At 32.0% G+C, this 15823-nt stretch overlaps 2 protein-coding genes across 2 annotated transcripts; one reads left to right on the top strand and one right to left on the bottom strand.

Moving 5' to 3' along the window:
- Positions 1-1310: 1310 nt before the first annotated feature.
- On the top strand, positions 1311-3390 carry LOC117916629 (alpha carbonic anhydrase 7). Its single transcript, XM_034832754.1, has 7 exons — positions 1311-1432; positions 1569-1786; positions 2255-2361; positions 2462-2564; positions 2648-2815; positions 2914-2967; positions 3078-3390. The coding sequence occupies exons 1-7, from the start codon at positions 1345-1347 to the stop codon at positions 3162-3164; spliced, it is 825 nt and encodes a 274-aa protein (XP_034688645.1). The 5' UTR covers positions 1311-1344; the 3' UTR covers positions 3165-3390.
- A 2473-nt stretch (positions 3391-5863) lies between these two features.
- On the bottom strand, positions 5864-7730 carry LOC117916924 (lysM domain receptor-like kinase 4). Its single transcript, XM_034833161.1, has one exon. It carries the CDS (start codon positions 7728-7730, stop codon positions 5901-5903), a length of 1830 nt encoding a protein of 609 aa, XP_034689052.1. The 3' UTR covers positions 5864-5900.
- Positions 7731-15823: the final 8093 nt, after the last annotated feature.

The following is a 15823-nucleotide window of genomic DNA, read 5'->3' as shown; positions in this document are numbered from 1 at the left end:
ACCATGTTTGAAAAATGCTATTTTTTTTCACAAATTCAACCATGTATTATATATTGTTACGACTACCATTTTTTAAAAATAATATATATTTTTTTTCACAAATTCAATCCTGTATCATATGATGTTACAATTTAATCCAGTTTTCCACAAGCATATGCCAAGGATTTATTGTATTGATGTATGTGACAAAATATGTATATGATTAATCTTCCATATAGAGTTTCCAAAGGTGGAAACGTGTTAAGACCTTATTCTAAAAATAATTAAATTTAGTATTCAACCTTCCATAATGTTCATAAAAGACTCCAAACAAAGAAAAGCTTTAACACATCTGTTAATTTCTCATCTTGTAAGTTCCTGAAACATTTCAGACATCAGCACTTAGGTGGGTCTGAGACCCCACGACTGTGTATATAAATTGAGTAAGAATGCACATTAGGTTTGCTTTATTTAATTATTTTTCACATTAAGAAATCAGTGATCAGACACTGCACGTAACCACGAAATTGAAAATTCTTCTCATTTTGTCGGCGCAGACTTTTTTTTTTTTAGCTTAATTTAAATAGCATATATAATAATGATGACGTGGATATAATAAATAATTTCTTTGATATCTTAATAAGGCAACATGTGAATAGAGTATAAAAAATAAATATGATAGGCCTATCAAATTTGAATGACGCGAGAGCGATAATTTTCCAACAAAATTATTGTTCTTTATGTATGTTTCCAAGGAAAAAAATGATAAATTTGTTTCTTCATTGACAAGCTTCGAAAAATAGTCTGATCGACGATCAAATAAATGTGTCCGCCCAATTCCTGTCAGAAGGTCAAAATGCTCTATTTTCCTCCAAATTTTTCGTGTGGAAAGTGTGATAAAGAGACAAATGATTGCCTAAAAGAAGAAAGTGTCTGGGTCTGTGATATCAGGTGGCCCCGGATGCCAGAATCATCCCTTTTTTTCTTTAATTTAATTCCTTATTCAATTCAACTCAACTCAACATCCGTCATCAGAGACGTGAATCACATGGATTGAGCAAGCCTCTGTGCCCCAGTCCTTTGAAGGTACGTCAAAGTACCATATGCTCTTCTTCCTTGTGTTATTTGATGAGATTTTGATATCATATGGTTGACTATTCCTTCCATTTGCGTTGCCATTTTCAAACTTTCTTAGCTAGAAATATCCTGCATAGAAAATTAGTCATTTTCAAGTAAGACAGTCATTTTCAAAATTCAAAAAGCCTCCCACGCTTTCATACAAGAACCCGGCCAGATGAGCTATATATATATATCATAAGCAGGGAGTCCTCTGAATCATCTATCAAAAATCTTAAGGGGTGACAAATGGAGAAGCTAATGACCCACATCTTGCTTTGCAGTTTCTTCATTGTTCTTGTTCTGCATGCTTGCCCAGCAATATCGCAAGAAGTTGGTAAGCCACTTTTGAACTCCATGCATGGAGGCTACTGCATATTCATGAGATTCAGTAATATTAAAATGATGTTTATACGTATGGCTCTTTTAGTTTTCTTATTTGTTAATCCTTTTGTTGCTTCTTGTTGGTGCAGAGGATGAGAAGGAGTTTGATTATGAAAAAGGGAGCGATAAGGGACCGGATAAATGGGGAGAGATTCATGAAGAATGGAGTACGTGTAAACATGGAAACATGCAGTCCCCTATTGATTTATTGCATGAGAGGGTTCAAGTAGTATCCCATTTAGGGAGACTTCAGAGGAGTTACAAGCCCTCTCAAGCCACTCTTAAGAATAGGGGCCATGATATGAAGGTAAGGAGACAGCCTTTCTCTTTATCTTTAACTTTGATATGCCTTTTTTAGGATAAAAAAAAAAGGAAAAGAAAAGAAATATAAACTAACCCATCTTATATGTAGTATGAACAAACTGTGATTCCACTTTCACAAAATTAGAAGAAAAACAATCAAAGCTTATTATTATAATTCCTTCATCTAATCATGTCTAAATATTCAAGTCATGACATCTTCAATTAATCCATCTAAACAATCTTATCATACCTAACATGGCCCTACCCTTATAGAAATTAAATGATTTAAATTTGAAATCGTAATGTTTAATTTGGACTTATTTGAAAGTTGTGTTAGGTGAAGACTACATAAAAGTACTATTCCTTCTTTGAATTCCTCATAAATGGCGACCTTCTTCATTATAATGGAAGTTAGGGATCATGTAAATTTTTGTCCAACTTTTCTTGCTCTTTGTTTTATTTGTGGATGCAGTTGAGTTGGGAGGGCGATGCAGGATCCATTCAGATAAATGGAACTGAGTATGAACTCAAACAATGCCACTGGCACTCTCCTTCCGAACACACTGTCAATGGCAAGAGGTGCTTCATCTCCTCCACTCACTTTTTTCCCATAAATACAACACCAGGGACAACTGATATGGAACGGTTGGCTTCTCTTCTTCATTTTGACTACCTACAGGTTTGATTTGGAGTTACACATGCTTCATGAAACCCCGAGTGGAAAGACAGCTGTGGTTGGAATCATGTACAAGATTGGACGAGCTGATTCCTTTTTGTCCACGGTAATTAATTACAGGAATATAATTCTCTCCCATCTCTCTTTCTCTAGCTATAGCTCACATACCTGTTGTTTTTTTTCTCTTAGCTAACGGATCATTTAGAAGCGCTCTCTGATAGCAGTGACCAAGAGAGAGACGTGGGTGTAGTTGACCCAAGGCATATTAAAATAGGCAGCAGAAAGTATTACAGATACATGGGCTCTCTAACAACTCCTCCTTGCACTGAAGATGTCATCTGGACGATTGTTAATAAGGTTTGCCACCTCTATTAATTCATCCCATGATGAAGAAGGAAATCAAAAAAAAAAAAATTCGCTATTTTTATCTAAAATCTGATTGAATTGATCCCCAGGTGAGAACTGTTACAAGAGAACAAGTGGACCTTCTTCGTGTAGCTGTCCATGATGTGAGTTGCTCGAGCCACAACCCAAAAACTTTCATTTGTCTTACTCTGAAATATTTAAGTAATTTTCACATTGAAAACCCAAAACTTACGGTGAAACATACAATTTTCAGGACTCGGGTTCAAATGCAAGGCCAATACAACCAATAAACAGGCGCTCGGTGCATTTTTATAGACCAAGAGTTGAAGATAAGAATTGAAATCCAGGGTACTACTGCTACTCAAGGAAATAATTACTTGTCATCTCTCCTACTGTCGTTATTGGAGATCATATCTCATACAAATGGAGCTAGAATTGGCAAGAAATGACTTTCCATATTAGAGATGGCTGTTCTCTATTATCTTCCATTTATTTTTTGGTCTCATGTCCAGATTATTGTCCACCTTGCATTTACTTTTCCTTTTTAGTTCAGAGGTTCTCTGATACATTGAAGTGTGTTTGTACGTCCATATATAGCCAATATGCTTGCAGGATATTAATATTCATGTTATAGTTTTATTCCCGTACGATTGAAGAAATGAAGAAACATAATTATGTTTGGTTCTCGGAAAGGAAAAATAAAAATTATAAAGAAAAATAATTTTCTCATATTTAATTGTCTTATAGAAAATAATATATAAATAAGATTAATTAAAAATTTATATATTTTCAAATTATTTAATCTTTATATTAAAAGTAAAAATAAATAAAATGAGTTTGAAGTAACATGTAAAAATAATTTATTGATTTTAAATCCATTGCTATTTTCCCTCATTTTTTCTTTCCTTCTATTTTTTCTTTCTATTTTTTTTCCCTCGTATTTTCCTTTACATTTTCCGGAACCAAACATAAAATAATAATAATATGGATTTCCAATTTCTCTTAGATACAATACTATTGGACTCCATGAAACCAACTCAAGTGTCATTGTCATGGCAAACACTCCCAATCAATTTAAGATGGATCTCCAAGTTTATTAATCATAAGTGTTGTGTTTTATTGTACCAATGGAAACTTCAATTAATATTATAAGTTAGTGCAATAATATAAAAAAAATTATAAAATCAATTACATATAAAGGTATAAAGATGTGAGAGAAATGTTTAAATATTTGAGATTTAGTTATGATTAAAGAGAGATCTAAGTTTTTGTTTGTGCCTCAAAATCCAAATTAATTTTTAAAATGTTTAACAAAATGCTCCTAGAGAGTGACTCAGTACACGTAAGTGGAGAGCGACTCCATGCGCACAAGTGGAGAACAACTCCATGCGTACAAGTGGAGAACAAACATAAACAAAAAATTGTAACATACTATCCTAATATAGACAAAGAACTACAAATTGGGAGATAATATATATACATATCCAAAAAACTGCAAATTGGAAAATGAGATATACATATCTAAAGAACTGCAAATTGGAATGGGAAATATACATATCCAAAAAAATTGAAAATTGGGAGAGATATACATATCCAAAGAAAATTGTGAAAGGGTGCCCATACCCATAACCTCCCACCAAACCAAAGTTGGATATCACTTTGAATCACCAATTTTTCTAAAAGCTTAAACTTATAGAATTATGGCTCAATAATTTTTCTAAAAGCTCAAAATTATAGTATTTGAATTTAATATACACATTATAATCTTTAAACATTAAGGTCATTAAAATATAAATAAATGTCAAAATTTGGGTTCCTTCCATGGAGTTTCCGAGGGTGGAGACGTATTGAGACTTTATTCTAAACGTGAATTATATATGTAATGCTGACTCGAACAAGAAAATTAAGCGTGATACGTATTAGTTTTCCCTCTTTAGATCAAGTATGAAATCATAAATAAATAAAAAAAGCCATTAGAACACAGTGACATCAGCACTTGTTTAGGCGGTTCCGACTCCTGTACACCAATCGACTCACAAGATGTCGTGTACACGTTAGGAATTTAGGTTTTCTGTCCACATCTATACAGTATTTTACATAAGTTGGAAAACTATATGTATGAAGAAAATATATTGAAACAGTTTGAATGTTGAAGAGTTGGCGGTGGACACTGGTCAATACGATCACCCTTTTAGAAAAATTATTCTTAAAATAAAATAAATAAAAAACAAATTATTTTTTACTTGTAACCATCTGGGCATAGTTTATTAACGTGTAGAAATGATTTTTGAAAATTTGAAAATTCTACGCTGACAAATTTGAAAATTCTTTATACTCATTAGTTATTGAATGATTACATCTTTTGTTAGCCCACTATTTTGAAAAGCTTTTACACTAAGCAAATGCCTGCTACAAAGCTTTATGCAACTTTTTTTTATTTGATTAAGAATTATAATTTAACATATCATACCTAACATTAACAATTTATATATATATATATATATAATTAATTCATTCTTATATTTAACTGATTAAGAAATTTTTTATGTGAGATCCGTGCCCTAGCTCTTTATTAAAATGCAACTTGGACAGGTGAAGTTGGTGAGCTAGGTCAATCATTAATCAGATTTAAGTTGAATTAAGTTTTTCTTTCAAATTTAATTTAAATGGGCTGGATTTGAGTGAAGGGTTTGGGCAAGTTAGTCTAACCAACTTAATTGATGTACAGAAAATAAGAGCAAAGGAAACATTTTGGACCGCTCAATCCAAACGAATTTGAGCAATATAATTCAATCAATCAATCATAGTTTAGTTTAATCAATCTAATTAACTTGAATATAGTCTATTCAATTCAAGCCTGGCTCAAAATTAGAAAAATCAAATCAAATAAAACTAGATTAAACACCTCAAGTTAGAGGTTGAATCGGATAAATTTCAAACCAACCCAGCCCATGAAGCTGCAGCCCTATTTGTTGTCATATGGATTGGCATTCCTTCCCTAGTGAATAAAGAAATTATTGTACATTGAGAGAAATTGAATTTGAAAAAGGTTCCTAATTGATTATTTCTTATATGGTCATACCATTCTGGCAAGGACTTTCATGATATCATCCATTGATGGCCTATGCAGAGGATCATCTTCCACACAAGCCTTGGCTAAAACAACCAAACATAGAGCCTCTGCAAGAGGATAGTCCTCCTCAAGCCAAGGGTCCATGAAACTCCTTAATAGCTCGAAGCAATCGCCTTTAGAAGCCGCCCCACCCAAATATTCAATTGAATCTTTGAACACTTTCCCATCAGTGTCCACCCTGGCCGAGATGAGCTCCAGCAGAACAACTCCAAATGCAAAAATGTCAACCTTGGCTGAAATTGCTGACTGATGGAGAAGGAACTCTGGTGCAATCCACCCTCCAAGACTAAGTGTAGTACCATTTCCTTTTGAGAGTTCAACTGCAGGGATGCTTCCAAAATTTGCAAGTTTTGCTCTCCAGTTTGCTGTTACAAATATATTTCTGCTGTTTATGCTCAAGTGGACATGCGAAGGAACTGTATAATAATGTAAATAGTGAAGCCCGGTTGCAATATCAAAAGCAATTTGGGTCCTTTGATGCCACCCAAGAGGACTAGACGAATTAGATAAGCATTCTCTTAAGCAGCCATTGCTGGGAAATTCGAACACATGGTATGACAAAGAGCAGTCACTTTCAGTACCATAACAAATGCCTTGTAAATCTATTATGTTGATGTGATGGATTTTTGAATGTATATGGATAATATGGCGATGGTCTTCAAATCTCATCTGCTTGATCATCACTTCAACATTATCAATCAACCCCTTATAAACACAATCATCTATCTTGGTATCTTCATTAAACTCCCTTGTTGCTTCCCTGAGCTCCTCTATGCTGTAATTGTGCAAAAAATATTTTATTCCAACAAGAAGATCCGGAGATAAACATGACTTTGTGGAGTTTTGAGGGGATACTGGAGAGCTTCTAGCAGTAAAGGACTGAAGCTTCTCACCCTTCCCTTTGTTCAAGGCCATAAAGTAGAATCCACAGTATGCAAGCAGCACTGCTATAAGCAGTAGACAGAGGAGTACAGCTGATCCTATGATATACAAATTCTTCGACTTTGTGTTCCTCCTTGAGTTTTCTACTGATATTGTGGGAAGAAAACCTGGGGTTGGAGGTTGAGAATCTGTAACATTGGGATTAATAATTGGTACTGTTCTTAAGGGAACTAAAAGAGAGGTGTTTGGATAAACAGTGGGCCGAGGTACTAAATGGTTGGCTACCCATATAGTATCAGGAGGAATGCCAAATTTTTGACCCAATTTCAATGTTCCGTCACCTTCTCTAAGAGGATATGTCACAAGGTACTTCACCCCATCGCTACTAGTAAAATTATCAGGACAAGCACATTTCAGTGGCACATGGAGTTTAGAATCAACCTTGGGGTCATTTACTTGAGAAGGATTTGCCTCACCAAGTGTATGTGGTTTCAGTAAGCCTTCAAAAACCCCACAAGCAATCTCTGAGAATGTCGTGGTCCTAGGCACAGTGTAACTGAAATTTGCCTCAAAAAACTGGCCTGAACAAGAACAGTTGATGGGAATAAGAACTCCTTTACCTGGCATGAGTACCTCTGAAGGAGAGGGAAGATTATTCAAGTGAAGTAGGTCATCAGGGTTCATGTGGAACAGTTCAGAGATGCTTAAGATAGTTTGAAAATATTCGCTAGCTCTGTAGACCACGAAAGTTTGGCATGAATTCTGGAAGGAATTGCAGGTGTATCTCGAACCAGGATAACTAGTGTCCCGCGAACACGGAGTTGGGTCATAAAATTGTTGAGCAAAAATTGCATTGATGCAAGCCCCAAGGAGAAACCATAGATAAATCATGGTTTCTGAGATATCTGTGCCTTCTTTTCAATGGTATAACAAAGCACGGAAGCTCACCGTCTATTGCTGAATATGAACTGCTAAGGAAGGAATAATGTAATGTCAGAACTAGTAGAAGAATGTGGTCACCAATAGTGGAAGAATTAGGTGGTTGCCTGGCGGGTGATGTCAGGTACAACCACCACTCTTTAGATATTACAAGACATTTGTCGAGCCAAAGACAAACCAACTTACTTTAAAGAAGAAACCTTCAACAAAACCATGGTTCGCCGGCCTATATATATACAAGTAGCCAATTGAATATGGAAAATAACAGTAACACTTTGAATCCTTCTACTTATTATTTTTATAAAGTAGAATGTCAGTCAATGATCCTTGACCCACATTATGCCTGACCAGATGCTTTGACTGTATCACGTCGTAAATCACTCCATTGATCTGGTCCAATTATTCAACCTTTGTATATATCTCCATTGATTTGTGTATATAAATGTATGTTTACCTGTTAATAAAAATATGCAGAAAATTTTCCATCCTCTTCAATGCTCTATTGCTTCTTTTCATTTCAATTTCAACAATTTTACGGTCAAGAACCTCGAACAATATTCTAGCTCTCTCTTTTCCTTCACATACAACACCATTCACTATAATTTCTATTTACCTTTTTTCAGTACTATGTGAAATGGGAGATTAATTGCTTATATGTTAATCATTCATGTTACAGGGATTAGGTTTTTTTTTTTTTTTTTTTTTTTTGACATTAGATTGGGGTTTTATATATATAATGTATGTATGTGTGTATGTATGTATATATTTATACCTATTGTAAATCCTAATATTAGTTATCAATTAGTCAACATTTCATCAAGTCATTTTGTTGCATGGACTCTTAACCTTGAGTTCTTCAATAACCTTGACCTATAGGTAAAACCTTAAAGTGATCATATATTTCTTATGAATTTAATCGTTGTTAATTAAGATAAGTGACAATAAGTAATCTTAAGATTATACACCATTATATTTCATGGGATTGAGATAATGTACATTCTTAGGTGATCCTAAGGACGTGAGATCATAAGATCTATGACATCACAATAATTCCTTAAGTGGAATTTGACGTATGTTCTTTGTGCGCTAAACTATGCTAATTGATCACATAATAAGAGAATTTAAAATTAAAGGATTGCACAGGTAATCTTAAGAGATTAATAGTTTTTAGTTTGTTAAATTATAGACACTAACTCAAGAAAAGCTTACATGTAGCGGATAGAAGGTCACAAATTGGAAAAATTGATTAGACTATATTGAATTAATTCTCATCTCGATGTAATGACATATGATATTAGAATATAGTTGACTCTCTTTAGTAAAATGTTGAGTCAACTTCAAAAGAAGCCAACATTTTCCTATGGGTCATAATGGTCCCCACTCGAGCTCATATTCTTTATTGATACACGGGTTTTAAGGAGTTATGGAGAATTAATCATTTATGTTGAAGTGAAATAATGCCAGTCTTAAGCTTGGGGATGAGTCACCCAAATGATGGTACTCAAATGTCATAAAAGGTTTTGTTAGAAAAATTAGGTTATCCAACCTATGGTAATCATCCTAGAGGGAGGTGAATAGGGTAATAGTCTCTTTTTGTAAATTTGAATTATGTGAATGCAATAGATAATTATATGCAAATATATAATAAAACGATATAAAGACAATTGCATTTAAATTAAGAGAATAGGGAATGAGGAATGCAAACACAAGATTTTTATAATGGTTCGGCGTAACCCGACCTACATCCACTCTCCTCTAGCTTCAATCCCAAGCTTGAGGTTCCACTATTTCAAGGCTTCCAAACTAAGTCTTCAAGCAATACAATTGGATTATGGTTTCAATCCACTCTTTTGGACTTTTGGCTCCAAGCACCATTTACAATCCTCAAGATATACACCACTCTTGAACAATTTCTCAAGTAATACCCCACACTTGAGAATCCCTAAGTGATATCTCACACTTAGATTCTTCCTCTCAAAGATATACAAATAATTTCACAAATTCTAGTACAAAATTTTAGACTCAAATGATACAAGAAAACTAGGATTGAATGATGCACTAATAATATGCAAGTTTTAGAATAATGGTGCACTCAAAACACTCTCCCAAGGTTCAAATATATTCAAGAAATGTTTAGGAAGGTTAAGTTCATAAAACAATGAAGATTGAAACGTTTTTATAGAAGAAAAAAGTCAAACTAGCAGTTGGGGATTCAACCGGTCGAGTTGGGGTTCGATCGGTCGAGCTGGGGGTCGACCGGTTGACTAATCGTTAGCATTTAATATTTGATAGGTGACCATTGGACCTCGATCACCCCTTAACCGGACCTCGACCGGTTGAGGTTTAACCTTGACATGTTGAACAATCGTTCTGGAAGAAAGAGAATATTTTTTTGCATCCCTCGACCAATTGAGTTGGGAGTCGACCAGTTCTTCATCTAGTTCAACTGGTTGAGCCGTTTTTTGCTCAACAACCAACTTTCAACTCAAAAACCTTTTAAACAAGTTTGGAAAACATTTTACACAATGTTTTAGTTGAAAACATGAAATCATCCAGTTTTAAAATATTTAAAACAAAATAACTCTTGGATGATTTTGGTGCATAAGTAAAGAATGTAATGCATGGAAATTTTAGTGCACCAATAACCTTGCAAAGAGATCTTATGAAGCTTGAGTCTTAAAAAATACTTCTCTTTGAAGTCTTCTTCTTCTTAATAATTTCTTTTTTACTTGATTTGTCTTTGTGATTGTCATTTTGGAAGTCATCTTGCCTAATCACATTTGAAATATAATTATTAGTTCTAAACCTTATTTTGTTATTATCAAAACTGAGATTAACGAAACCTTGATTTCACAAGTTTGATCTACCCTCGTTGGACACTAATTGGTTTTTAGATGAGATAATTAAAGTTTGATTCAAGAATTGATATGAAAATCAAGGTCATGGGTTCGAGCCACCAAAGTGCCATGTTGAAGAAAAGATTATTAGGGCGCAACAATACTACTCTTAAGCTTGAGGACGAGTCACTCAAATGATGGTGATCAAATGTTATAAAAGGCTTAGTTTACCCTCACTAGATAACAATTGGTTTTTAGATGAGATGGTCAAAGTTCAATATGAAAATTTATGTGCATAAAGGTGTTTTAATTAAAAACGCAAGGTTGCACAATATTTTATGATTAACTAATTTTAGTTTCTAGATTGGGTTAATTAATTCACTAAAGTTCGTTATGGTTAATTAATTAATTATGAATCAATGAACTAGATTAACTAACTTAAACCCAAGTTGGATGAAAATCACTTAAGCGTACAAGAAAGTCTCCATAAACTTTATAGGTTTTAAGGTTAGACTCCGATTTTCAAACCAATAATATTGTAGATACCTAGTCTCCTTCTCATTTTAAAGTGTGTAACCACTCTACACAAATGTCATGGATCTAAGAAGAAGCTAACAAGTGGAACATTGTTAGGTTCCTTTTTATGAAAGGATTTGGGTTTGGGAATAATCAAACTCCAATTATGAATCCTAACAAACCTTGTGGGGCCCAAGTTTTGATTTTCATTGCTTTTGTTTTACTTAAGATCTTAGATGCATACACCCTAAAGCCAAAATGATATAAAATCCCAACAACTAGTATCAAAGTAGATTTGATGTTCATAGCATGTTAGATTCAATAGTAGGATGTACTAACTTTGTTTTGCAAGGTTAGGAATTCATCCCATTGTCCCCTGGATGAATGAATGGTATATATATATATATTGAATGAATGCATGAATTGTTTTCATATCTAGATTGGTTTGTAAAATTCATAAGGAGTATTAGTTTTGAATTTTTAAATAGAATTTTTTTTTTCCCTTTTATTAGATGGATTTTAAACTCTATTTTGAAGGATATAGAATTTTTCTTATGTAAAAATGTGTACTTGTAATCCATCTATGGTGACCCAAGAAAAGAGAACATTCATGGAGAGTTTAGAAAATGTGAGTTTTTAGGTGGAAATCTAGGAGAATTAATGGCGGCACGTAGAGCTGCAAGCACAAGTCAAGGGTTGGAGACTAGTGCTCAAGCGCTATTTACAATAACAATATGGCATCTTAGGGTATATTTAGGGTTTTTTATTTTCTAACCCTAATTTTTTGCTGTAGGGGTAATTTTGGTGATTTTGGAATATTCTGGATTCCAATTTTTGTTACCAAAATCCATGACAAGATCCCTCATGAGAAATTATTGTGATTCCAAAATTCTGGATTAGTGTAGATTAAATAAATACATTTTTATAATAATAAAATTTAAATCAAGAGAGGAAAGTTTCCCTTTGAAAATTTATCCTCAAGAATTTAAAATATTTCTCATAAATTTATTTTATGATAATCTTTGAAGAATAAAAGTTTTTCTTCTTGAATAAAATGATCTCTAGATTTTTATTTTTCAAATATATAAGAAATTTCCTTATTACACTGATGTTTTAATTAGAATAATAAATAATTTTTAGAGATTTTCAATATGGATAAGGATGTTACTAAAAACAATGCTTTTGGTAATTTTTTGAATCCTTATAGAAATAAATGTTCACGAAATTACTTTTCTAATTGATATATTTTTTAAAATTGGAAAGTACATGAAATAAGAAAAGTTTTATTTTATGGAAAGATTTTTTTTTTAATAAGTTAAGAACAATTTTTTCCTTTTATAAAATTATTCTTAAATATTTTGTTCTAAAAGTATTTTCAAAATATATTTGAAATCTTTAAGAATCAAAGTTTTCATTTTTGAAAAATAAGCATCTAAAATTCGGTACTTTGCTTGTGGTACAAGATTCCAATTTAAAAAGAATAAATATTGTTTTGATAAGTTTATGATAAATAATTTATTATTAAGGAAGTTATCATAAAAGATATTGCTAAAAGTTAAGTTTTGGTAATTTTAATAGAATAAATTATTATAAAAAATCAAATTTAGAATATTTATTAAATTGAAAATGTGTAAAAATAAGGAAAATAAGTTCTAGGGAAAGGGAATTTTGAAATGTGATAGTTAAAGTTTCCTTTTGTAAAATTATTTTAAAGGATTTTATAATATTTTTCTTTAACTTATTTTATAAGAATTATTGAAGGATTAAGATAATTTATCATTAAAGGACATTGAAAAAAAAGTTTTAAGGACACTTAGTAATTTGATGAAAATATGTTTTTTTGAAAATATTTTTAAGATAAGATATTCATTAAAATAGAATTGTGTAAAGAAAGAGAATTTTATGAAAATAGATTTTAAATTTAGAGAGTAATTTTATTATCAAAATTAATTTTTTTATAAAATAATCTCAAAGAAATTTTAAAAATTTCAAGATCACATTCTCCTATTACATTAAGCTTCCAATTAAGAAATACAAGTTTTTGAAATTTTTCATAAAAGATAATTTATTCATCAAGGTAATTAATTACTAAGGCTTTAGAACATTTAATTAAATAAAAAGGTTAAGTGGAAAAGGGTTGCAAACTCATAACCTCTAAGATTAAGTCCATCTTGATTTGGGCTATCACCATCCCAACCATGGGGTTATCCAATGAATCAAAGGTTATGGACTTTCATTATTATCTAAAGGTTTATCTTGATTTTGGGTTATCATCACCCTTATGGTGGATTGAACCAGGTACCAAGGAATGTGGATCTTCTTAAGGATAAGACTGGATATATTAATAATTGAAGCAATCATCCCAATGGTAAACTTAGTAACATTGATGTTAAAGATCTTTACTATACACTTAATTTAGGATATAAAAGTAGTTTGTCAAACATAGGGGCTTCCATGAACTTAGGGCTCAAGTTAAATGTATATTGATCTTACCTTAGGAATGTTCTAAATTTAAGGCAAGAAAATCAATCTACGAGGGTATTTACCTAGAATAAGATCATGACCTATCCAACATAGACTTAATACTTATGATACTAGGATACTTAGCAAATGATGTACAGTACTAAAAACTCTACATTTGTTAAACTATTATTTGTCTTAAATGCTTAATGTTTAATGCATGATTTTATTGTATGTGTTGTGTATATTATTTCAAATACTATTACCACTCTCACTCTCGTAATTAATTAATGGACCAAACCCAATTATATGAATTGGAAAGTAATTTGGATATGGTAGCTAGTAGCAAAGAAACTCAAATAGGTAACACTTAAACCTAGTTATTCCATTTGAACAATCCTAATGAAAAAAAAAATAGGAGTATATTATAGGTGATATAAGACAAATTAAAAGACCAAGTGTCTCATACTTGGGTATTTGGATTATATGTTGTAATAGTAACACATGTCTATTACCACAGTCTATGATATTCTCTTTTGTCTGCAAAGAATATTTGGTTATAAAAGTAAGTTAGCTAAACAAATTACCTTTAGGACTATTATGAATACAATGTTTAAGTGATCTTAGATGTAAGGGGATTCTCAAAGATCATAAGAGTATGTTCATATGGAAGTTAAGAGTTCATCAAGTTCTTATATTAAAAGGAAAAACAATACTAAATAAGTAAAGTTTAAGAAAATGAATGGAAGAACAAGCTTTGGGGCAATGATTCTTTTGTGACCCATGGGATATTGGAAAGGGAATGTCTATATTTCCTAAAGAAAAAAAAAAGTACACATCATAGTTTCATTGTTAAAATATATGTGGTTGTGGATAGATTCCATGCACATTATTCGTATTCTTTACAGAGTTTTCAACGAGAGAGAAATTTACATAATAGGTGCCTTAGCTTTATTTGCAAAATTAGTTGTGCAAGCTAGTAAGAGATATCACCTCTTTTATGTATCACTCCATTGCCACTTTTGCCAACTAATTCATATGAGGTTGTAGTGTACTACCTCCTAATTGGAGGAATGACATGTGGTCAACAATCTTTGTTATCTTTAATATAAAGCCTAAATTATGTAGTAACTATTAGAATAGAGCCCTTAAAAATATAACATAATGTAACAAATTTGAAATTTATTATTCATTAATTTATATTCCAATTTTCCTTTTATCTATCAATGTTTCATGCATTATATTCTTATGAACATTCTAGTTTACATCTCTTGCATTATACATGACTTGTTTAGGAATTGCACAAAAAATCTAAGTCATAGATTATTTGCAAGTTAATGATTTGTTCACAACTAGTTCATGGACTTAGACAATCTTTTTGAAATCATAATGTATTATCTTTTGATTAAAGGGATGACTGGTCTTGACTATCAGGATAGGGTTCCTATTGTGAGTGCACTAATATGTGCAATCATATATTACACAAAACCTATAGTGAGTCATGACGTAAGACTATTGAGTTGTCATGACTTCTCTAAGCTATTATACTATGTTTTATTTCAACCTTGAGAAAATATTGACTTTATGCTAAAGTTAGTAGTGACTTTGACTTACATGTAAGATTTTAAAGTGATCATATATCCTCTATAGATTGAGTCATTATTGATGGAAGTCAATAACAATAAGTATTTTTAACAGATGTATCATGATATCTTATGGACTTTAAGACCATGTTCCCTTAGGTGATTTTAAAGAAGTGTGTTTAGGTAAATTATGATCATAATAGTTCCTTAAGTAGAGTTTGACATAAGCTCTTAGTGAGTTAGGACATGTCAATTGATCACATAAATAAAAGGATTTGTAACTCAAGGATGATAGAGATTTTGATAAGTTGAAAACTTTCATCTAGTTAAATTGTGAACATTAGTTCATGAGGAGACTATATACAATGACTAGTAAGTTATAAAACTTAGCACTTAGAGTCTTATTGTAATATAAATAGAATACTAAAGTGCAGTTAACTATCTGTAATGAGAAGTTGAATCAACTTCAAAATTATATTATGAGGGGGTCAGTTTTGTTTTATGGGTCTTAATGGTCCCTATTTGAGTTCATAAACCTTGATGACATAGTTTATGAAGGTTTGATTGGTTCTTAGTTCATTTATGTGCATAAGGTTGTTTTACTAATTGCGAAAGGTTGGATGAGATTTAGTAAACAATATCTATGAAA

Source organism: Vitis riparia, chromosome 6, assembly GCF_004353265.1.
Source record: "Vitis riparia cultivar Riparia Gloire de Montpellier isolate 1030 chromosome 6, EGFV_Vit.rip_1.0, whole genome shotgun sequence".
Classification (NCBI taxonomy): Eukaryota; Viridiplantae; Streptophyta; class Magnoliopsida; order Vitales; family Vitaceae; genus Vitis; species Vitis riparia.
Note: the sequence above shows the minus strand (reverse complement) of the source record. Positions and strands in the feature narration are given on the sequence as shown.

Bases quoted from the DNA above. Each gene is read 5' to 3' on its own strand.
- LOC117916629 (XM_034832754.1), top strand. From the start codon at position 1,345: ATGGAGAAGCTAATGACCCACATCTTGCTTTGCAGTTTCTTCATTGTT. The intron at 2,362-2,461 runs GTGCTTCATCTC...GACTACCTACAG, and splicing joins CACACTGTCAATGGCAAGAG to GTTTGATTTGGAGTTACACA. The intron at 2,816-2,913 runs GTTTGCCACCTC...ATTGATCCCCAG, and splicing joins TCTGGACGATTGTTAATAAG to GTGAGAACTGTTACAAGAGA.
- LOC117916924 (XM_034833161.1), bottom strand. From the start codon at position 7,730: ATGATTTATCTATGGTTTCTCCTTGGGGCTTGCATCAATGCAATTTTT.